The sequence below is a fragment of the Panthera onca genome, chromosome A2 (genome assembly GCF_046562875.1).
Source record: "Panthera onca isolate mPanOnc1 chromosome A2, mPanOnc1 haplotype 2, whole genome shotgun sequence".
NCBI classification, from domain to species: Eukaryota; Metazoa; Chordata; class Mammalia; order Carnivora; family Felidae; genus Panthera; species Panthera onca.
Genome location: NC_138340.1, coordinates 119,697,691 through 119,721,061, shown reverse-complemented (window position 1 = coordinate 119,721,061; position 23,371 = coordinate 119,697,691). Strand labels below are relative to the sequence as shown.

The following is a 23,371-nucleotide window of genomic DNA, read 5'->3' as shown; positions in this document are numbered from 1 at the left end:
TGTCACACCTAGACAGGTGGCCAAGTGCAAACAAATGTCCCCGAGTGGGGCCTGGGTAGCTCCCTGAGTTCTCATCGCGGGGATGCGTGTGTAATTAATAGATGTGTATATATCACGAATGTAATATACATAACCAAGGAAGCTCCAAACAGATTGCACGTATTACCAACTGCGAAGGGCAGGCCGAGAGAGATAAAGTTGGTGGCAGGAGCTCGCAGGTGAGGCCTCAGTCCAGGAACCGAGGTTGGGGCCGCACAGCTGTTGCCGCGCGCCCTGGTCCCTCCTCCCAGCTGCAGCGGCCTCACCCCCCACCCCCACCCTCCCCCCGCCGCTCCCGACGCCGCCGCCGCCGCCACCGCCTCCCCTCTGCCTCCCGGTCTCTCTACGCTCTCCTTCCATCGCCTTAGCCCCCTCTCCCTCCGTCCCGTTCTCTCCGCTCCCCTCACCCCGCCTCTCTCCCCCTCCCCCAGCCCCTCCTCTCCTCACCCCACCCTGCCTCCCTCCCTCCCTCCCTCCGCCCGCCGGCCCGGCGCTCGCAGAGCCGACACCAGGGGGGCTCTCGATGTAGCACCATGACAGGCATCGCCGCCGCCTCCTTCTTCTCCAATACCTGCCGATTCGGGGGCTGCGGACTCCACTTCCCCACCCTGGCCGACCTCATCGAGCACATCGAGGACAACCACATCGGTAAATGGCCCGGGGGTGGGCGGGGGTGCCCGGCGCGCGGAAACTCCTGCCCAGGCGAGAACCCCAGAATGGCCAGGGGTGGCCAGGAGGGAGGCAGGCGGCGGCGGGGCGGGAGGGTGTGTGCAAGCCCGGGGCGTGGGGGTGACGGGATGCGGAGGCGCGAGGTGCCTGGGTCGGGGGGGGGGGGAGCGGGGAGCGGGCTCGGGTGGGGGAGGGGGGCGGGCGCCCCGAGGTGCCGGGGCCGGCGGGCGGCCGGGCTGGGGGATTCCGAGGGGCGTGCGCGCCGGCGGTGAAGTGGTGGGAGTGGGGGTGCGCCGCGGCGGGGGCTGCGGGAGGAGGGACCGGGCGGCGGGGAGATGCGGCGGCGGGGCCGGGCGCCGGGGGAGGGGGCGCGGGGCGGAGGGCGCGGCTGGGCCGGGCGGCCGGCGCTGGGCTGGGGCGCGGAGTTAGTTGGCCCGGTGGTCCGGGCGGCCCGAGGCGCCGGGGGCGGCGGGGGGCGGGCGCTGCACGCCGCCCGCCGCTTCCGCCCCGGCTCGAGCTGTCAGGGCTCGGCGGCGGCTGCAGCCGCTGGGAGGTGGGAGCGGGGGGGCGGGGGTGGCTCCACCGCGGCAGCCATTCCGCTTCCTCCTCCCGCCGCCGCCGCCACTGCGTCCTGTCAGCGCGGGTTGCTAGGTGTGGTGCGTCGGGAGGGGGCGGGAGCCGGCGGCCGCGGGCGGAGGACGCCGCTCAAGCCCTCTCTCCCGGCGCCGCGGGGCTCGCTCGGCCCCGCCGGGGACGCGGGCCTGGGGGCCCTGGGCACCCGCCCCTGCCCTGGCCTGGCGCGGACGCCGGGGCGCTGCGGGCTGAGGTCCCGGGGGCGCCGGCGGGCCGCGCCCAACGCCCCAGGCCGGGCGGCCCCGGAGGCCCCTGCGGCTGTGTGTGCTGGAGAGCAATCCCCCGGGGCCGCGGCAGGGCATTTAAATGTGCCCCGGCTCTGAGATTTGCCTTTCAAATGGTGCTAGGCCCGAGGTGCGCCGGCTACGCCCGGGATCCGCGGTGGCGGCGGCCTGCGCAGCGCCCGGGGCGTGGGGGACTCGGTGGCCGCGGGGGAGGGGGCCCCCCGCGGGCAGGCCGCTTCCCTTCCTGCCCAGGACCCCGGGGCCCTTCAACAAGTCCTTGAATTCGCAGAAGTCCTTGCACGCATTTCCGTACTCCTATCCGGAGTCCCTGCGAGGGGAGATGGGTCGGGCTCATCTGGCTCCGGCGGTCCAGCCACCTGCAGAAGGTGTGGCTGGCGCCCACGAATTGTCCCGTGTGGGCTGGAAGATGAGGGGACCGCGTGATGCCCCATCGGGGCTGTCTGATCCGGAGAACCTGTAAATTAACCCCAGAAAGCCCTTTCCAAATGAATGCTGTGGATTCAGCCATGTGGATGCAACTCACGTTCCTACAAAGTTGTGAGAATAAATCACGACTGCTGTGTTTATTTATGCACGAATAAAATGAGGCCGAGCCTTATGCTCTTTTGCTTGGTATAGTGCTTTCTCTTTGCACACAGTGGTGCTTAATAAGGGTTGAATGCTAGTTTAGCATAGGAAAAGAGGGGCATGGGCTTCCGGAATGGGGAATAATCATTGAAAATGTCTACCGAATGTCTTTAAAGAGATAATCCTGATGAGTAATTGTCCAGGTTTTGAAACTTACAAAGTTTTAAAACATCCACATGATAGTTAACGCCATTTCCTCCGATGGAGGTGTGAGATTAGGCAAGTTTTGGTAGTCTTAAAAGCAGGAGTTTAACAAATTTGCTGATTCATAGCATGATTAAATAGTCATAACCGCAGGTACTTTAAGGATAAATCAGATTTTTCATGATGAGCAGTTCAAAATAATAGTAACACTTAAGTAATGCAAAGTTCCAATAGTAATTTTGTCAGTTAATTTACTTCCCTTTAATAACACATAGAAAACAATATACATAAGAAATATACATTATATAAATATATAAATAAATAATATTGCCCCACTTAGGGCTGTCATTGCATATCCCATTCACTTTCGCTAAGAGTTATTTCAGGATAAACTGTAATTAAGGTGAGTAATTAAATTTTTCCCACATTGCCTGCCTGCTTGGACTAGCTGGTTAAAAGAAAATATAAGTTTAAAATGTATTAAAGGCGGTTTTCCTTCTTGAGGATTTAGCTTGTAATCAATTAGAAGATGGTTTTAAATGGTTGGTAGATCAAAAAAGCTTTTTAAGTTTGCAGAAATTGTTGTTAGTATTGGGTAAACATTTTCCCAGAGGCCTAAAGGTTCTGTAAAGTTTTCTGAAACTCAGCTTTTAAGGGCCCTCCCCAAAGGGCTAGTTCTTTTCTCTTAATGAACATATTGAAGAATTAAATTTATAACAATAGTTGTGACTTAGGCACACTGTGTGGCAAGACTACCCATGACTGTACTTTGGAATTAGTTTAAAACTAGCCAACTTTATGGAAAGTAAATGCTAAAATGAACAAACACTTGAAATTCCCTGAATGAAGAGATGAACTTCAACTGTTGGGTGCCTCTATTGAGGAGAGGCCCCTTAGGGGGCTTTCAAAAACAGCCCTATATGCGCAAGTAAGAACTGACCTCAGGAAGAATAAAAACAACCTGATTAGTAGGCAGTGTCACATAAATACACTTGATGAAGGGTCTTGAGTGCAGATATAGCAGACCAAGCATTTAGTGAAAGCTCTGTGTGTATTGTTAAGTGGTATTTATTGTTTGCGGTTTGGGCTATAAGTTTTTGGAGGCAGATGTTTATTTTTCCTGATTGACTTACTGATTTCTCGGCCTTGTTACTGAGTGGCCACATTAAAAAGATGCTTGAAAGGACTATTAAAAGATCTATGTTAATATTATCCTTCATTTTTGCACAGAGCTTGTAGTTAGCGATCATGAGAGTACTAGAAATATGTTCAGGTGGTAGTTCCATTTTGGGGACCTTTCTGAGTTATTACTATCTAAGCACTAGTCAAAATTCTTAAGCAATAATGCAATGAAGACTCATGGGACTGTGGCGTGTTTCTCGCTTGACAGATTTTTCAAGGCCTTCAGTGCCCGAGGCCCATAGTTTTCATTAAAATTGTATTTTTTAATTCAGATTAATTAAGTGCACTAAGTTTAGAATAGCTGTCTCTGTTCTGTTACATATGTACACGTAGCTCCTGTTTTTAACCATTTTCCTGTACCCATAGGAAAAAGGATTTGGGGCTATGTAGAGCCACGGGAAGTGTGATTTTTCACCGTCCTCTGTCTTAGCTCTCTTCTTCCTGGAGGAGTGCAGCACCTGTGTTCCAGAGTTTGTCCTTGCCTTTTTTTTTTTTTTTTTTAATTTTTTTCAATGTTTTTATTTATTTTTGAAGGAGAGAGAGAGAGCATGAGTGGGGGAGGAGCAGAGAGAGTGGGAGACACAGAATTGGAAGCAGGCTCCAGGCTCTGAGCTGTCAGCACAGAGTCCGATGCGGGGCTCAAACCCACAAACTGTGAGATCATGACCTGAGCTGAAGCTGGACGCTCAACCGACTGAGCCACCCAGGCACCCCTGTCCTTGCCTTTCATCGCTAGGTTGGTCCTGGAGCACCTATCTCTGTGTACAACCCTCATATCCCAGCTGAAGCCCTCCCCTCAAATTGCCTAGAAATCCCATAGCCCTGCAATTGTGAAGTGTTTCTCTATCAGCTTGCTCTCAATTCATTCATAGCCCAGCTCTGTTTCCTGGAGACGGGAAAAGCTGATCAAGATTTGTTTGCTTCTTACTGTGAGTAGGTACTTGAGTTTGTAGGAACACTCTTGACGTGCACATCCTGGATAGGTGAAGCTGAACTGGTAGCTAGGAATCTCAGAAACACCAAGGGCACTATTAACACTGAAGGTCAATGTCACAGACTCATGAAATGCCTGCTCTGTCCATGCATCCCAGTGCAGAGAAATCTTTTGGCTTTTGGTTTCAGAAAGGCAAGTATTTAATCATCCTTACTAGATTTAAAAAAAAAAATGTTTATTTATTTTGAGAGAGAGAGAGAGAGTGCATGCCAAGTGGGGGGAGGGGGGGCGGAAGGGCATAGAGAGAGGAGACACAGAATCCCAGCAGCACAGAGCCCTATGTGGGACTCGATGTCGCAAACTGTGAGATCATGACCTGACCCGAAATCAAGAGTTGGATGCTTAACTAACTGAGCCACTTAGACGTCCCCATTCTTACTAAATTTGATTATTTGGTATATTTGTAAACGTTCCTCTGCATTCTGAATTTATTTATGTCATAATATTTAGCATCTGTTTTGTACCAGGCACAGTTCTAGGCTCTTGGTATTTTTTGGTGGCAAAGATCCTTTGGGGAGTTTATTTTCTAGTGGTGGGAGATAGTAAGCAATCAGCAGAAGAATAAGTTAAGTAGGATGTTGGAAGGTGGTTAGTAGGATGGAAAAGAGAAAGAGCAGGCTAAGGTGGATTGAGAGGAGGAATTGTTAGCATTTTTTTTTTTTTTTTTTTTTTTTTTTGGGACAGAGAGAGACAGAGCATGAACAGGGGAGGGGCAGAGAGAGAGGGAGACACAGAATCGGAAACAGGCTCCAGGCTCCGAGCCATCAGCCCAGAGCCTGACGCGGGGCTCGAACTCACGGACCGCGAGATCGTGACCTGGCTGAAGTCGGACGCTTAACCGACTGCGCCACCCAGGCGCCCCGAATTGTTAGCATTTTTAATTGGCTGGTCAGGACAGGCTTCACTGAGAACGAGAAGCTAAGAGGTAAGCCAAAACCTTGCCAGAAGGGAGGAAGTTAGCCATGAGGACACAAGGGGAACATCAAGGTCTAGGCGGAGGGAACAGACAGTGTAAAGGCCCTGAGGCAGACCACACCTCTTAAACTGTAACAGAGAAATCTGACCCAATTCAGTTATTCTTGTGATGGTACTAAACTAGCGGCTCATTTAGAACTTTCCTCAGGTGTTAGGAGCCTCAGCTTTGCTGTTGTTGACTCAGATTTTTCTGTAGAGGCCCCATTAGGAGATGAAATATTGTTGACCTAGTGACTCACTGTAGCTATGACTTGGTGGTTCTTGACCCTGAAATGTCAGCAGGTTTCTTGTGAGTTTCTACTTGTTAGTTTCCTCATTTCCAAAACCAAGGTAAAAAAAATCCATGCTGCTTCATGTCAGATAGTAGATTTGTAAACCATCTAATTAGTAGAGATCAAAGTCCTTAGAAAGAAAAATAAGGTAGTTACTGTACTACCCGTAGTGTAGAATGGGGCCTCCAACAATAGTATTTGCATTATCTTCTTAAAACAGCACCCCAGTATACTAAATAAATGGGTATGTAATCGGTTAGTAAGCCCTTATTATCCCCACTAAAGTAGCTCTGAACTCTTGAAGGGAGGATCATCTGAGGGGTAGCATAGTGAACCTGCTTGCCTGGGTTTGAATATACACCTCTGGCACTTGTCAGCCATTTGACCGTGGACAAATGGCTCAGTGACACTGTGCCTCAGTTTCTGCCTCTGTTTAATGAAGACAATAACAGCACCTACCCCATGCAGTGGCTGATGAAGATTAAGTGAACTAGCCTGTGTAAAGTACTCATTTACAGCACAGTCAGCCAATTTCTTTGCATTTTGTGTATTTACTAAATGAGTATGTTTGCAATCCTACTGTGAAAGGCTACATTTGAGGTGAACAGAAGGTGGGTTGTGTCTACCTACAACCATGTGAAATCGTCAGGCCTTTCCCAGGAAAGGTTGAAAATGGGAAAACATGGAAATGGGAAAACATCCAGTCGTCGAGATTGGGGTCGAAGGCACTGGCCACTTTCTGTTCTTCGTGGCCAGAGGTACTTTAGATGCTGGCAAAGGCTTTTGCCACTGTGGACTGGAAAGTGGTGTCAAGGCCAGTGGCTTCCAACATGGCCTTTCCTTGTGGCCTGTTTTTATTTGGAAAAAGCCAGGACTAGAAAGAGGCACTGTGCTTGGAGCTTGTGGGCACATTCCCATGAGGACATTTCCTGTGGGGAGGAGGAATGACTGAATGACTAAATGAATGAATGCAAGGCTTGTCACTGCCTGCCCTGCTCTTTGCCTACACCTTGTGGCTTGGCGGTGCGATGCCCTGTTACTCCCTCCCATGGTTCACAAGAAGGTCCCAGGTACAGAGCCAGGCAAGGTTTCAAGTGCATGCGTGTGCATGCGTGTGCATACGTATCACACGCTGTGTGGAGGAACCCTAAATCCAAAACTTCACAGCATTCTCCAAAATCGTTTTTCCATTTAGCCGGTTCTCACCTCTAAATAGTCAAATCACCCTTTATGGGACGTTGCTAGTGAACATTCTGTCTCCTAAGTTTCACAAGCTTCTGATTGTTTTCTTGTTGTAGTGTCCATGTTTTCTGATGTGTGACTGAGATGCACAGACAGAAAAACTGCCTGCAACTGATTGACTGGGTTGACAAAAGCCTCCGTATGTGGAAAATAGCTTCCTTTAGAATGCGTCTATTTTGGAGACCTCTCCCACTGTGACAATACTAGATATGTAAACTGATGGCGATGCTTCCCACTGATGACAGTGAAGAAGCCTCAAGGCTACAGCAGGCTGGTGACTCTTGATGCAGGGGGCTTTCCTCGAACTGTCTGGAAGCCAAAGGTCTTGTGTTTAAGACTGAGATCTGAGAGACAGGACAGTTACCAGACCCCTTAAAAATCTTCCCTAGTTTGTAGGGGCCCCTGGGTGGCTCAGTCAGTTGAGCATCTGATTTCGGCTCGGGTCATGATCTCGCAGTCTGGGAGTTTGAGCCCCGCGTCGGGATCTGTGCTGACAGCTCAGAGCCTGGAGCCTGCTTCGGATTCTGTGTCTCCCCTTCTCTCTGCCTCTCCCCCGCTTGTGCTCTCTCACTCTCTCTCTCTCAAAAATAAATAAAATGTAAAAAAATAAATAAATAATCCTCCCTTTTTTCCAGCTTTTGCTGTCAGGACAAGAACCATACCCCATAATTCTTTATATTGCCTCTCTCCCACCCCCTCCTTATCCCTGCCCTCAGACCTTGACAGTGCTGATAGGGCCTGCGTACTACTGAAGTTGCTGGATTTCAGATAATACATTTTGTTTCATGATGAGGCAATAGATTTGTTCCATGTTGACCTCGCTCAAGTGTTGAATGGCACATGTTGTTTATTTAGAATCTGAAAATCAGAAACTGCAAATGTCAGAAATTTGTTGGAAAAAAACAAGCCTTTCATTTAATGTGCTAAATCAGTTTAAAGGAAAATATATTTTCCCCTTGCACTAAGCACTGGAGTGTTGCAGTCATTTTCACCTATTATTTATTTTTTTTAAAAGGCCAGCTGCAAGCAGGGACCACATTAATGGATATTCTCTTTAAGGATGAAGGCTTCCCAGTAGCTCTCTCTCCACTTTGGCAGGAGTCAAAGTGACTCTTCTTGGGTCACTGACTACAGACTCTCTGTCCAGCATTGATAGTCTCCAAATGGCCAGAGTGGCCCTTGTCTGGTTCACCCACTGGCCTCCTAAAGGAAGCCCTGTTCATTGTCTGCCAGGCTATAATGGTGACTTTCTTCTGAGATAGATCTCTTGAAGGGACAAGATCTGGACGCCATGTCGTTAACATGGAACGACTCACTGTCTCTTTGATATTATATAGAGAATTGATGTATAGACATACTATATAGATAAATGACACATATAACATGTAAAATATATATACGTGTATAATACATATCTGAATAGATTTATATGTGTGTGTGAATATCTCCACACCCACATGTGTGTACATATATATGTGTGTGCGTATATTTATATGTACGTACATAATACATATATACATTTATATTATACATATACTTGCTCTCTTTCTGACTCCGTCAAAATCACTATGTATAGTGAGGACTACCGCACACGTTTTTGAGTATTTACTATATGTTAGTACTTGAGACAGTACTTCCTGTCACCAAGGAGTTGAAATTTATTTGGAGAGACTAGATATGTACGGACTGAGATAAATAATGAGTAATAGTAAGGACCACAGAGGCAGATTTATTATGAAGCCAATGAAGGTCAAGCCCCAGGGCCCCGCGCTTGGACAACACGTGTTTTATCACGTCTGAATACATTACTAGGATCCACGCAGTCCTTTCCAAGATCCTGGAGGAGCCCTAGCAGTGTGCGATCGTGGGATCGTAGCTTGTAAAATTTCAACAAGTAAGATTAGCAGCAGTTGGTTAAAGTGTTTCTTTTCCACTCTGACATCCCTCCTGTCACCTATCTCCTTGGGCCCAGTGACATCGGGGTGGAGAGTCTTTTTGAGATACAGCTAGGGGGAAGTCGAATTGGGGACACACTTGGCTTGGGCGTAATGGTACATATTTCTGTGATTCATGGTCATCTCTGTGTCTAGTTAAGTTATTCCTAGCCACCTGCATATGGGAGTCACTTCCCAGGAACACTGCCCACTGTGCCAGCCCACCTGGGGCCCTCCCCCAAAGGGGCAGGGCCGGCCGGAGGAAGTATTGCAGTATGAATGTGTACTCTGACATCTACCAGTAGGAATTAGTTTGAAATGTATGGAGCCAGAAGCTAGTCTGGAAAATTCTTGTGTTTGTTAAATGTGTAAAGTTCTAAATAGGGAGTTCGTTTCTTATCTAAGTGTGGTTAGGTGGGAAGTTCCTTTTGTTAGGAATATACTCCATGATGCAATATAATATATATGTATAATATTTATAGTATACATATATATATTGTATGTTTGTATATACTTATATATATTTATATATCATAAAATTATATATAATTATATATAATGCAATGTGAGGTATAAGTGTACATTTATAAATGCACTATGTCTTTTATGGAAATTCTGTGTTTAAGTTTCTTGCTTTTTTGACACAAGTGCGTCTGTATCGACAACAAAGAATATTGACAACAAACTGGCTAATGAGTGTCATCAACACAGAGAATATTTGAAGTCAGTCAATGCACAACAAAACTTGAAATGCCCTGAATTCTTACGGCTCATATACGAAAGGAAATAAAAGTGTTCACAAATTTGACAACGATCCAAAAAATTTCTATGGCATTACTAATAAGGAGCTGTGAGGCAGAAAGTAACTTTTCTGAATTACCAATAATTAAAAATAAGTATGGATCACCCACACTTGAGGAAAGAGTGATTTATAGAAAATACTAATGTCCTCGTAGGGAATGATATTAACATAAATCATTGTTATATGAGAAGTAATCGAAGAACATGAAGCCCAAAAGAAATATATACAGCAGCGTGTCAGGTGGTTAATTCATTACTGGTTTCTTGTTCCGGATTTTGTGATGTTTTGGTAATGGTAGCTTTAAAAATTTTGCATTGTGTTGTGATTTCTTAATCTAAATAAATGATAACTTTTGTAATAATTTTGTATTTGTAACTTTTTTTTTTTCCCCATAAAGAGGGTCTAAATCTACAGGCCTCACAAAGCATGGATCTATTTCTTGAACCCAATTAGGGAGTCACTACCCTGTGCCAAAGACTGTATTAACCAATTTTCGTACAATATTTATTTATTTTAATGTTTATTTATTTATTTTGAGAGAGAGAGAGAGAGGGCGCACACGGGAGGGGCAGAGAGAGAGAGAGAGGGAGAGAGAGAATCCCAAGCAGGCTCCACACTGTCAGTGCAGAGCCCTACGCGGGGCTTGAACTTCTGAATCTTGAGATCATGACCTGAACCAAAATCAAGAGTTGGATGCTTAACCAACTGAGCCACCCAGGCACCCCAGTTTTCATACAATATTTAATTTACCCTCACTGTAAGCCTATGAAATAAATATTACCCCATCCTAGGAGTACTTCCAATTTGGAGTTAAATATGCTACTGTATTAGTTAAATACTTTATCTAGTGAGATACGAACCAGAATGTGTATTTTGGTAAGATTATAAAACAGAAATATTTTCCTGCAGAACAGAAAGCCTCTCCCACCTCAGATAGGTGCATCGTTATAGTTGGCTCTTCCCCCTTTGTCCCGTAGTGCCTTGCCCGCCATACTCCATGGTAACCTCTTGTAACCTTTGCCTCCCGCCAAAACACAGCCCCTTCCTGGTGGATGGGCCTGCTCATCTTCCTAGGCTCTTCCTCAAGATGTGTTTTCAGAAATGAAATGCGAACGAAAATTGAGAAGTGCTTTGGACTGTGAGAAGAATAAGTTGCAGGGGTAACCTGGGGCGGTGAAAAACATCTTGGAAGCATTCATATATGAGGAATGATATATTTACGTGTTTGTAGGTATATATTTATGGGAGCCATGGAAATACCAGTTAGTCCAAGGCAGTTTATATTAAGGAAATTTGAAGAAGACTTTCTTTTTTTTTTTTTTTAATTTTTTTTTTCAACGTTTTTTATTTATTTTTGGGACAGAGAGAGACAGAGCATGAACGGGGGAGGGGCAGAGAGAGAGGGAGACACAGAATCGGAAACAGGCTCCAGGCTCCGAGCCATCAGCCCAGAGCCTGACACGGGGCTCGAACTCATGGACCGCGAGATCGTGACCTGGCTGAAGTCGGACGCTTAACCGACTGGGCCACCCAGGCGCCCCAACTTTCTTTTTTTTTAAGGAGATTTGGAAACAAAATCCATGTCTTTATTTTCACACTTGGGAACTGAACTTGGTTAGGCCTGTTCCACGTTGAGACTATTAAGAAGCTTCGTTGAATTATTTCTTGCCTTACCTACAATATTTGGTTGTCTAGAACATTCTAGGGCTTCAACAATGCTAGGACAAAAGTGTACCTTGCTTCCTCTCACCTCTCTGCTAGGGCAGTTTGGTATATAAAGGAGGGGGGGGTGGGGGTGGGGTGGGGAGTCGCTTGGCTTGTGAAGCTGGACAGAACTGGATTTTGAATCTTGAGTCCATCTACCTTTTAGCTTTTCCAACCGGGACAATTCTGACAGTCTTCTTTAGTAACAATATCTACTGTTTAGGAAGCACCTACTAGCGAGGCACAGGCTAATTGCTTTTAATGTGTTGCTTCAGAATGCCGCATGAGTCCCATTTGACACTAGATACAGACCGGGACATAGAGCAAATAACATAGCATGAAGCACATAGCCAGTCAAAGGCTCAGGGGAGTGTGGGGTAGGCTTTGCTCTCAGGTGTCCTCCTATTCCTTAGTACCTGCTCTATACAGCCTAAGCTGTGCTCTTGTACAAGATATTTACATTCTAGGGGAGCCCGGATGGCTCAGTCGGTTAAGTGTCCAACTCTTGGTTTCGGCTCAGGTCACTATCTCACGGTTCGTGGGGTCGAGCCCTGTGTCGGGCTCTGCACTGACAGTGCGGAGTCTACTCGGGATCCTGTCTCTCTCCCTCTCTGTCTTCGCCCCTCCCTCACTTGCACTCTCACTCTGTGTCAAAAATAAGTAAGTTAAAAGATACTTACGTTTTGATAGAAGGCCCTTGTATACCTGAGTGCTTGATGACGTACAGAAGAAAGGTTGGATTTCCAAAGAGAGCAGTTTGGGGAGATGCTTGGATGCCTGCCTTCTGGTAGAACTAGAAATGTTTCCAGACTCCTGGAGTTTACAGTGGTTGGAAGGGTCCACGAGCATCCCACCGAGCATCCCATCGTCGCAATCATGACGGAAATAATAAGTCAGCAGTTTTAAAGTGGTTGCAATTACCGTATTGTCTGAAGGTGCTAACTGGTTTCCCCTCCCTCACGGATCCTTATTTACCTGGGGTAGAGGACTCCCGAGAAACATAATACCTAACACTTCACGCACAAACTTCTGACTCCAGATCTCCAAGTTAAAGCATTGGCATTATGGTCATGTGTGTTAAAGTTGTGTTTGGACCAGTTATCACACAACGGGACCCGGTTGTAAACACTGTGAATTTAGAGCCAAAGCCCTAGTCGTCCTGGGTGTGCTTAAGAGCCCTTTCTCCCGGACACTTCCCTGGTGTCCTTTTCCGAGAGAGCGCGTTTTAGGTCGTATTACTCCATCACCAGGCCTTGAACAGCTGGCACAGCAGCACATCTGGACTTACAATTGTCGCACCAGTTTTTTCTTACCTAAATCATCCCGTGAAAGCCTCTCGAATGCTAATTTAGCTGCCTGATTGTCAGTACCTGGTGTAATTATCTAAGTAATGGCAGAAGCAGGGAAATCTGTAAAGACATATTTGTACAGCTTACTGTTAAGTAAACTGAACACCATGGTAATAAGCATAAATAAGCCTATATTATGCCCGTGCTTCTTCAGGTATCAAACATCAAATGAAGGAAATGGGGTTTTGGAGTTTCTTTGTAAGCTCGGTATGTGTTACAGAAAGCCTTCACCTCAGAAATTCTAGATTAACTTTTTCCAGGCCCCTCCTTTCCTCTGCTGTTCTCACTTCATTGAGATAATGGACAGGCTGGTGGACTGTGGACTAAAATACCTCTTCAGGAGTCAGCAGATATCACACGGGCACTTCATCGGCCCCAAGCACTCTATAGATAGTTTCAATTTCAGATCTTTACCGAGGAGATCTTTTGATAGGATATTTTTAACACTAGACATCTGGAGTCTGGCACCAACTCTTTGTTTGACAGTGTGTGCTTTAATATGTCTCAATGTTCTGCCTGAGCTGGAAACTCCCTTTTGTACGTTGGCCTCACTTCAGCACTTCCAGGGGCCCACACCAAAATATTTGTTGTTTAAAATGTGTGAACACCAGACAGGAAATTTGGCTAAGAGCTACTAAGTTATGTGCACATTTCACATTAGATGTTGGAAGAAAGAAATAACATTTTGTCAAAACCCAGAAAGTGAAGGGCATCTTACATGTCGACGTAACCTGTGTTGCAAAGTAACGAGAGTTCTTCTTATCTGTGGCTTGTGGCAATCAGTCTTATTAATTTATGAGTCCCTGTATGACAACGTGAGTTGTCCTCAGAATCACATGGGTGAACCCAGACAAAATAAGGACAGCTGGCTCCACCCCCAGAGCTTATGATGTGATTGACCTGGGGTGAGCTGGGTCTGAGCCCTTGTCAAAGTAGATTCTAATTTGTTGTCAAAGTTGGGAACCCGTTGGTTCCCACTGATGGGGTAACTAGCATTGCGAAGATTGTGGATTTTTAAAAAAAGGAATAACACTTTTAAAGAGGTGTGACCTTTTGGGGTTTCCATTCTATAGCTGCAGTTTTGAGTTTGACTGGAGGCAAGCGTTTAACGTAGAGCAGGTTTAAAAAAAAACAACTTTTTTTGGTGCACCTGGGTGGCTCAGTCGGTTAAGCGGCCGACTTCGGCTCAGGTCATGATCTCGCGGTCCGTGAGTTCGAGCCCCGCGTCGGGCTCTGTGCTGACATCTCGGAGCCTGGAGCCTGTTTCAGATTCTGTGTCTCCCTCTCTCTGACCCTCCCCCGTTCATGCTCTGTCTATCTCTGTCTCAAAAATAAATAAACGTTAAAAAAAAAAATTAAAAAAAACAACAAACTTTTTTTTATGTTATGTTTATTTATTTTGGAGCGAGAGAGAGACAGCATGAGCAGGGGAGGGGCAGAGAGGGAGACCCAGAATCTGAAGCAGGCTCCAGACTCTAGGTTCTGACCTGTCAGCACAGAGCCCGATGCGGGGCTTGAGCCCACAAACGTGAGATCATGACATGAGCCGAAGTCGGATGCTTAACCGACTGAGCCACCCAGGCACCCCGAGCAGTTTTGAATATGGGATACCATCTCAGATGTGTAGTTAGAGCAGAAATGCCTAAGCTGCAAAACCTGTGTCCTCAACTTCTCGAACTTCATGCCCTCAGGACACTGTGTGTGTAAAGTGATGAAGTTCAACCTACTTGGGAGTGGTGGGGACTCTGGCCAACTAAAGAGAGCCCTTGCTTTGCTTACAAAGAGGACTACTACTCACCTCCAGCCCCGTGCTGTCATGTTGGAGTGCGGGCCATTGTTGACAGATCCTTGTTGTCCTTATTAGAGGCTAAGAACTATGATTTTTTTTATATGAAATATATCTTATACTGGTTTGCAACCAGTACAGATGGTTTTAAAACACTGTGCAAGAAAACTCTTCCACTGCCGCTGATCACCGTCTTTAGTAAGATACTGATGATAGGCCATGTGTTTTAATGGAATACGTATAAATGCTGAGATGCACAGTAAACTTTGAAGACCATTGTTTCCAGCAAAGAAGCTATACAGACTACCACAGGTGTAATGGAATTGTAGCTTATGATTTTGTTTTGTTTTTTAATTGCCATTTCTTTTCAGGAAATGGTTAGCTATTTTTTTTTTTAATGAAAACTTTGTGATGTCAAGTTTTCTTTGATACCAAATTCTAAAAAAAAATGAGACTTAATCCTGAAAGTATATTAGGATCATGATTTGGGTGCATTTCCCTCCCCCGGGGGAAAAAAAACAGGATCACTCAAATACTCTGTCCTGGGTGTTTTCATCGTGGCAAAAGGATGATTTCAAGCAGATGAATTGAGCACCATGTCCCTGAGAAGCCAGAAGGAAACTTAGAGGTTGTCTAGTCCAACTAGCTAATTCCACAGATGAAGAAGCCAAGGAGGTTAAAGTCATGAGTGGGCGAGAGTGCTTGGCCAAGAGGAGTAGAGAGAATAGCAGTAGAACAGTGGTCCAGCCTGTGGTTGCTGGAAGCTACTTACCTCACTTGGGATCCTGACTTTTCCTTCAGACAAGTACGTAACCTCTCTGTGCCTCCTTGTTTTTCATCTCTAAAATGGGGTGCCTGGGTGGCTCGGTCGGTTAAGTAGCCAACTCTTGATTTCGGCTCGGGTCATGGTCTTAGGGTTCGTGAGTTTGAGCCCCGCACCGGGCTCTGCGCTAACAGCACGCGGAACCTGCTTGGGATTCTCTCTCTCCCTTTCTCTCTGCCCCTCCCATGTGCTGGCTGTCTCTTGCTCGCTCTCAAAATCAGTAAATAAACTTAAAAAAAAAAAAAAAAGTAAAATGGAAATAATAGTACGTATCTCAAGCTTTTGTGAGGTACCACTTTTGTTTGGTATGTTAGCTGTTGGAACTCTGGTGAATTCTGAAGAGAAGAAAGCTCTCTAGGTAGCTCCCTTCATTGCCTTCTGGAGGAAGCCATGCTGGAGGCTTTACTGGGGAGTGGGTAGGCAGGATTGCCCTGAACCCTACCGGCTGTGTGACCTTGGCCAAGGATATTTAACTTGTCTGGACCTCAGCTTCTGTCCGATAAAGATAGTATTTATCTCAGAGTGCGGCTATGAGGATTAAATTAAAACATGCATACCAAGGGCAGCTAAGGAAGCATCCTGTAAATATTAACACCGATATTATCGGACCATCTTCTCGCATCCGTGATGCCTGCTGCTGGTGCCACATTCCTCAGATTCTTCTGTCCTCTTTATGTTTCCATAATATGATGGAGGAAGAATCAAAATAATGTTACACATTCCTGTTTTTTGTTAAGCGTTTTTACTTTGAGAACTTTGATTTCCCTGGTCGAGTTTTGGTTGGTATTTGTAGAAGTCATACTGAGTGGTCGTAGGAATCCACGAGCTGTTAAAACATTCCACACACAAATTCTTGCTGTTTCAAAATATACCAGCCTTAATTTAGTATTGTTTATCCAGATTTAAGTTTTTGAGACGTTAGATCACGTGATTAGAAAAATGCTTCCATATTTGATAAATACAATTTTGCAGTTAGGAGAAGAGGCATTTTAAGAGTCTAGAGAGGTTTATTAAGCTATATAAACAGAAAACATAATTTTTTCATGTTGTACCAACTAAGCAGTGGAAAAATAGGGCATGATTTTGTATGCATTGTTTGTAAAGGTTTATTGTGAATCATTCGGAAGGATTTGTAGGGCTTTTATGAAGCAATCCAAGAACACGACTATAGGAATCTAACCAAATGCTGTGCTCTCCTGGTCGAGTGGCTGTGCACCTCTTTAAGAACAGTCCTTGAAATGTCACATACTCAAATGCTGGAAGCTTCTCAGGGAAGTTCTGAGATAGGCCTTGTTTTAGAAGGTCGAGGGGCAATAGTTGAGTTGTGTACTGATTGCAGAGAATATTTAACTTCTTTGTTTCTAAGTGGTACTTGACAATGATTGAAATATTTTTCAGTCCTATAGAACAGACTTACAATGGTTTTCCCCCTTAAAGAGTGTACTGGGATCTGATACACCTAAGCAGCTGGTCCAGGCTTATGTGACTTCTCAGTAGTTGGGTAAGAAAATGGCTTGGGGATGTCTGGGGGGCTCAGTCGGTTAGGCATGGGACTCTTGATTTCAGATTGGTTGTGATCTCACAGTTCGCAAGTGTGAGCCCCACCTTCGGCTCCACGCTGAGAGTGTAGAGCCTGTTTGGGATTTCTCTCTCTCTCTCCTCTCTCTGCTCTTCCCCTGCCTGTGCATGTGTGCACGTCTCTCTCTTTCTCTCTCAAAATAAATAAACTTAAGAAAATATGGTTTCCAACTCTATTACTGAAGGTCCTTTTAGTTATTTTCCTTCTCCATCCCCATGGATTCTATGTATTGAAAGATTTTTGTGTAACAAACTGATTTAATAAGTAATTAAATGTTTTTTTTTTTTTTTTCATGCAACTTCTAAAACTCCCAGTTTATGTATTTAGTAAATATTTCTTGCGTGTGAACCCTACGGGCACTCTCCAGGAGCTGGGGCATGGTAGTGAACTACACACAGTCCACGCTCATGGGAGAAGCAAGAAAAAATACAAACACATAAGAACTTCAAAGTCATAATGCCATGAGGAGAAAATAGAGTGAGTCGAAGAGAGAGGGTGAGAGGCCTGTTTGAGATAAGGTAGCTTGGGCTGGCCTCCGAGGGGGAGGCGTCTCCAAACGGACCTGAATGAAGTAGGGGCATGAAGGAGCCATTTGGGTCTGTGGGGGAAGAATGTTCCAGGCAGCAGAAGGACCAGCAAAGACAAAGGGCCAGAGCAGGAGTGTCTGTATGTTTGAGCAGCAGCAAGGAATGCTGATGTGGTGGGAGGAGACAGAGAAAGGAAGACCGTGGTGGGGAATAGGGTTGGAACGATGGGCATCCACCTGTAGACCTATGTATCAGCCAGTGTCACCAAATGGAATTAAAATAATTCCAGTCACGGGGCGCCTGGCTGGCTCAATCTGTGGAGCATGCGACTCTTGATCTTGGGGTCATGAGTTCGAGCCCCACGTTAGGGAGTAAATTGTACTGAAAATTTAAAAATCTTTAAAAAAATTAATTCCAGCTCCAAATGACATGGAATGTTGTGCAGCTTCATTATGGTTATCGTTTCCGCTATGCTTTCTGTAACTTTCAAGTCACTCAAGGACCCTGTTGTTGCTTGCAAAGTGCCCTATAGAGATCTGGGAAACTGGCCTCTAGATCTCTTCACATCTCATTTGCTTGCACATCTCATTGGAATTTTTGTTCAGTCGCCAAAGTCTCATTCGTATCTCAAAACCTATATTGAAATAAAAATTTTGGACTAATTCATTTGGCTGATGTAATTCATGTAGTGTGTGCTATATTATCTTGAAGTGGGAGTGAAAACCAGGCTTATCAGTAATCATGATGCATGAAAAAGTCATGTTTGGTGCAGTTCCTAAACTGTGGGGACCTACAGATTTCTTTAAAAAATGTTTTTCAGGAGCTTTGTGAAATCTTGCATAGATTTTAGTGATAGGAGTGTTACCAGAATCAGGGGGTGGGGTGGGGAGGCTGTGGGGAGGAGAGACGAGACAATGGTTTTGACAATAGTAACTTAAAACATACTGACAGAAGGACAGAAGAATTACTGAGGGAGATTAGAGAGACCATGAGCCTGAAGATACTATTTTACCATCAGTACCCTTTTTATTCTGAAATTGTAGTATTTTACGTATGTCTTCTGTGAAAAATAGCTTCTGGTTTCCTACGTCTACATCGTATGGGAAGATGTTAGCATAAACATTTCACAGTCAAAATGAGCTTTTGTTTTTATTGAGGGTCTGTGAACCCATCTACGACACTCTAACCTGCCAGGATCTTCGTTCCAGTAATCGAGAAATGGCGTGTCTTGGGTGACAGGATGCCTGTGCGGTCCGAGAGAAAAATCAAAGAGCATGCGTTGCCCGGAAATCCGTAGATGTGTACCTGTAATTTAGCCTTGCCAGTTGATATAAAATGGTGATGCCATCGGTCAGCTGCGGGCACGATAATGCAGCATCACAAATGATCCCCAAACTCAGTGGCTCTCACGGTAGGCAGTTGTTCCCACGCTGTCTGGTCTGCAGAGGGATTCAGCTGAGTGGTTCTGCTTCAGGCTGCCAGTCGACTGGTCCGCTGCAGGTTGGGCACAGGTTAGCTGACGTGTTCATTTTAGAGACCAGGCTGAAGGGGCAGCAGCTCCTCGTTTCACGCTTTCCTCATGGTGGACCACAAGAGCACACGTGCCACACCAGTCATGGAAGCTTATTTAAAGACCTCTATCAAGAGAACTGGGAGGTATTAGGCTGGGTGAAATAAGTCAGTCAGAGAAGGACAGATGTCATGTGTTTTCACGCAAGTGTGGGTCTTGAGAAACTAACAGAAGACCATGGGGGAAGGGAAGGGGAAAAAAATAGTTACAAACAGAGAGGAAGGGAGGCAAACCATAAGAGACTCTTAAATACAGAGAGCAAACTGAGGGTGGATGGGGGGGGTGGGGGACAGGGGAAAACGGGTGATGGGGGCACGGAGGAGGGCACTTGATGGGATGAGCACTGGGTGTTGTATGTAAGTGATGAACCACAGGAAACTACCCCCAAATCCAAGAGCACAGTGTGCACACTGTATGTTAGCCAATTGGGCAATAAATTATATTTAAAAAAAAAATAAAATAAAATTACGCCATCAGAAAAAAATAAAAAAATCAAGACCTCTTCCATGCTACGTCCATCGTGTTCCTTTAGCCAAATCAAGTCGTGTGACCACGCACAGACTTGATAGAGCAAGGGAGGGGTAGGGATGTGAGTAAACAGTAATCCATTACCACAGAGGTCATTTATTGGAAATAGAAAAAATCCACGGGCGCCTGGGCGGCTCCGTCAGTTAAGTGTCCAACTCTTGTTTTCAGCTCAGGTCGTGATCTCAGGGTTCCTGAGTTTGAGCCCTGCATCAGGCTGTGCGCTCATGTAGTGCAGAGCCTGCTTGGGATTCTCGCTCTCTGCCCCTCCCCCATTTGCATGCACATTCTCTCCCTCTCTCTCTCTCTCTCTCTCAAAATAAGTAAGCATTTTAGAATATGCAATAAAAAATAAATAGAAAAAGTCCAGAAGGATTTGAAATTTAGAGATAGAAATTTGCCCTACAGTGATTCTAATCCTATATAAACATGAGATTGCTGTCCCTACACTTTCCAGAGAATGTGAGAGCCATACATTGGGACTAATGAATAAGCATTGGGGCGCCTGAGTGGCTCGGTCGATTAGGCATCGGACTTTGGCCCAGGTCACAATCTCACCGTCCATGGGGGTCAAGCCGTGCGTTGGGCTCTCTGCTGGCAGTGCAGAGCCTACTTCAGATCCTCTGTCTCCCTCTCTGCCCCTCCTCCACTTGCATGTGCACGTGCGAGCATGCGCTCTCTCTCTCAAAAATAAACATTTTTTAAAAAGAAGGCATGGATAAACATTGCACACAGGGAAATTAAGTCTTAAAGTAAAAATAGGGGTGCCTGGCTCAGTTGATAGAGCGTGTGACTCTAAATGATTTCTCCTTAGTCACAAAAAACAGAGGAGTCTCCTTCTCTGGTTAGGGAGGAATCTTTTCCATTCTGAGATTATGTAAGAATCCAAAGACTTTAATTTGGGTGGCCCCATGTGCCCGTCTTATAAGTTCCTGAGCTGTGCGACAAGGCTGGGAAGGTTGGGGACCCTACCTATGAGGCCCTTTCCCAGCACAGAGGGCTTCAGAGAAGCTTTGGGACTACGTTATGGCTGGATCGTGTGACCTTTCTCTCCCCCCAGTTCTGAGCCAGTGTCCCAGGGGATGGAAAACGGCTGACCTGCCAGTTGGAAACCTCCTTTCCCTCCACTGTACATCACACCTCCTGGGGGCTCAGGGAGTGGTTCCTGGTACCAGATACCCCCCTAGGTTCTGGTTGAGCCGCTCTGTGACTTTGGGCAACGTTTGAAAGTACAATTTTCTCATTTGCGAAATGAGAAGTGTGGCTGATGATGTAAGCTCCCTTATTATCTGGTGCGACAGGTACTACAGACAGCATTCCAGCATTGTTATTTCAGCATTTCTGTTTCTCCTCACTAGATTGTGAGCCCCCGAAAGGCATGATTCATGGCTCTGTGTTTCATCTCTGTGTCCCCATTCCGCAATAGCACTAAGTTTACGATGTAGGAACGTAAACTGATACCCCCCGAATTGTATCCAGGCAAGTTATCCTCTGCTATAAACCTTCAGCTCCAAGGACCAGATTAGATTGTTCCTAAAAACAGAATTAGTCATTCTTTTTTTTTTTTTCACTTTCACATTTTGCCTGGAAATAAAGACTTTTGAAGCCATAGGAGTTTAAAGGTTTTGAGTTAGTTCCACGCTTTGCCTTTCATCAGACACTTTCTATACACTCAGCAAAGCGGGAGCATCTCTGTTACATCAGAGAAGTTGAAAACAATATGCAGGCTGATCTTCACGATGAGTCTACCAGACGTAAAGAACATTTTGTTCTAATATTCTAATGCCTGCCCTAACCCCTGAGTTGGCTCTCAGATTGTGGCTGTGATTTTATCATCAGCTTGCATAAAAGTATTACAAGTTTTCAGCGAAGTCATTTCTCCCAAGGAGCGGTCGCACTAGAATTACACACTCCGCTATTATGACAAACAGGCCCAACGTAACATACATCACGTGGAGTAAGGGTCCGAGAAGTTGGTTTCTCTTTCACAGAAGGATCCGGGGCGGATAGGCAGGCTCCTCAGCCGCATGCAGTCATTCAGGGCTTCAGGTTCATTCCATGTTGTTTCTCTGCTCTCTCAAAGTCTACTCCGCTTCTGTATCCTAAAGGCTGAGTTCCCTAGGGTCCTTCCCTGGGGATGAATCTTTGTATTCACCTTGGGGCGAAGGAATAGAGTGTGAAAGACTGCACATACGATGTGTTGTGGCCAAGGCTTTCAAGGGTGACCGGACATTCCACTCCTGTGGCATTGGTGAGAACCTAATTGCGTGGCCATCTGTAGCTGCAGAGGCTCCCAGGAAGGCCTAATAGTAGTTTTTTTACTGTGGAGTATGGGAGGGCCTAGTTTGGGTAGATAGCTAGCAGGTCCCCCCCCCACCCCGCCCCCACCCTGGACCAACAAGTAAGTTTGCCTTTGAGAGTTTTGTTTTTATTGAATAGCTGATATATACTCTAGTAGTTGAATGGGGAAGATGTGGGTGGCTGTTATAAATCCTATTAATAAGAATTAATAGGATTTAATAATAATAGGATTTGTTGGATTTATTTATACACTGAAGGATTTATAATTAATAATAATTATAGGATTTATAATAATAATAAGATCCTATTAATAATAATTAAATATTAATAATAATTAATAGGATCTTATTAATAATAATTAATAGGATTTAGCTCCAACTGTAGGACTGTTGAATACAACTATGGACTATTAAACACAATTGAATGTATTTGTCCTTTGACTCAGGAAGGCCAAGAGAGGGGTTCTATTATTATCTATCTCTAGGTCGAGACCTTGAACCTTAAGGAGGGTAAGTAACCGTCAAGATTACATAGCCAGGCCTACTTAACTCCAAGGCCTTCACCATACCTCCCTGGGAATGGTGGAGTCCTCAGGAGTAAAAGATAGTTACATACTGCTTGTAATTCTGGCTGTTGTAGCTGGTCACTAGCAGAGGCTATCGGGAAAAGCAGTGGGTTCTCTGGAAATATTCAAGCCAGAGGCTGCATTACCTTCTGTTAGGGATTCCGTCCGGCACTTTCTGCTTTGCACTGTGGGCCATGGTGAACTTCCATGATTGTCTGTGAAGGTCAGTTGTACTGCCTTCCGCACTCTGGTCTCTGCATATCACTCGTGACCCCTCATTCCACTGACAGTGGGGAAGCCCCATTAGCACACGCATTCTGCACCTGTTTGATAACAAGGAGGCACTTGGTAACATGGCACTAGAGGGGTCAATAGTTGAGACTGGAGTTCTAGCGGGACTCTGACCAGTCACGTCAACCTTGAATCTCCATTTCTTGGAGAGTAAAATATTTATATTGGGCTTTCATTGCTGGTTTTCCAAGAGTGCTTCTTGGGGCTCTAGGATTTCCATAGAACTGCATCGTAGTGTGAATCCCCTCTATCCAGGGATTTAGGGTCAACTTTTCTTTTTTTAAGTTTAAAAAAAAAAACTTCAAGGAATTTTTAAAATTTAATCTCTACACCCAACGGGCGGCTCGAACTCATGACCCCAAGATCAGAATCACACGCTCTTCTGACTGAGCCAGCCAGGCACCCCCAGGGTCCACTTTTCTTAGAGGAAAAGATTTTTCAAGTTGAAAAAATGTGAAGACCAAAATGCTGCTTATGGTGACACTGGCTAATATTTGTCGGATGCCTACTGTGTACTAGGGCATTACTATGGTTCTGAGTGCTTTCCACGAGTTAATGCACCCGTAGGGTGTGCCTAGTATTATTCCCAGTTT

At 45.6% G+C, this 23,371-nt stretch overlaps 1 protein-coding gene across 2 annotated transcripts in view; it reads left to right on the top strand.

Annotated features, from left to right (window-relative positions):
- Window positions 1-327: 327 nt before the first annotated feature.
- JAZF1 (JAZF zinc finger 1) overlaps window positions 328-23,371 on the top strand; it is a 343,720-nt gene continuing 320,676 nt past the window's right edge. The window contains exon 1 of one of the 2 annotated variants that reach the window (XM_060632792.3): window positions 328-687. In XM_060632792.3, the coding sequence (XP_060488775.1) occupies window positions 573-687 (115 nt within the window). In that variant the 5' untranslated portion in view covers window positions 328-572. The remainder of the gene's footprint in view (window positions 688-23,371) is intronic. The other variant, XM_060632790.3, reaches the window with a different exon arrangement.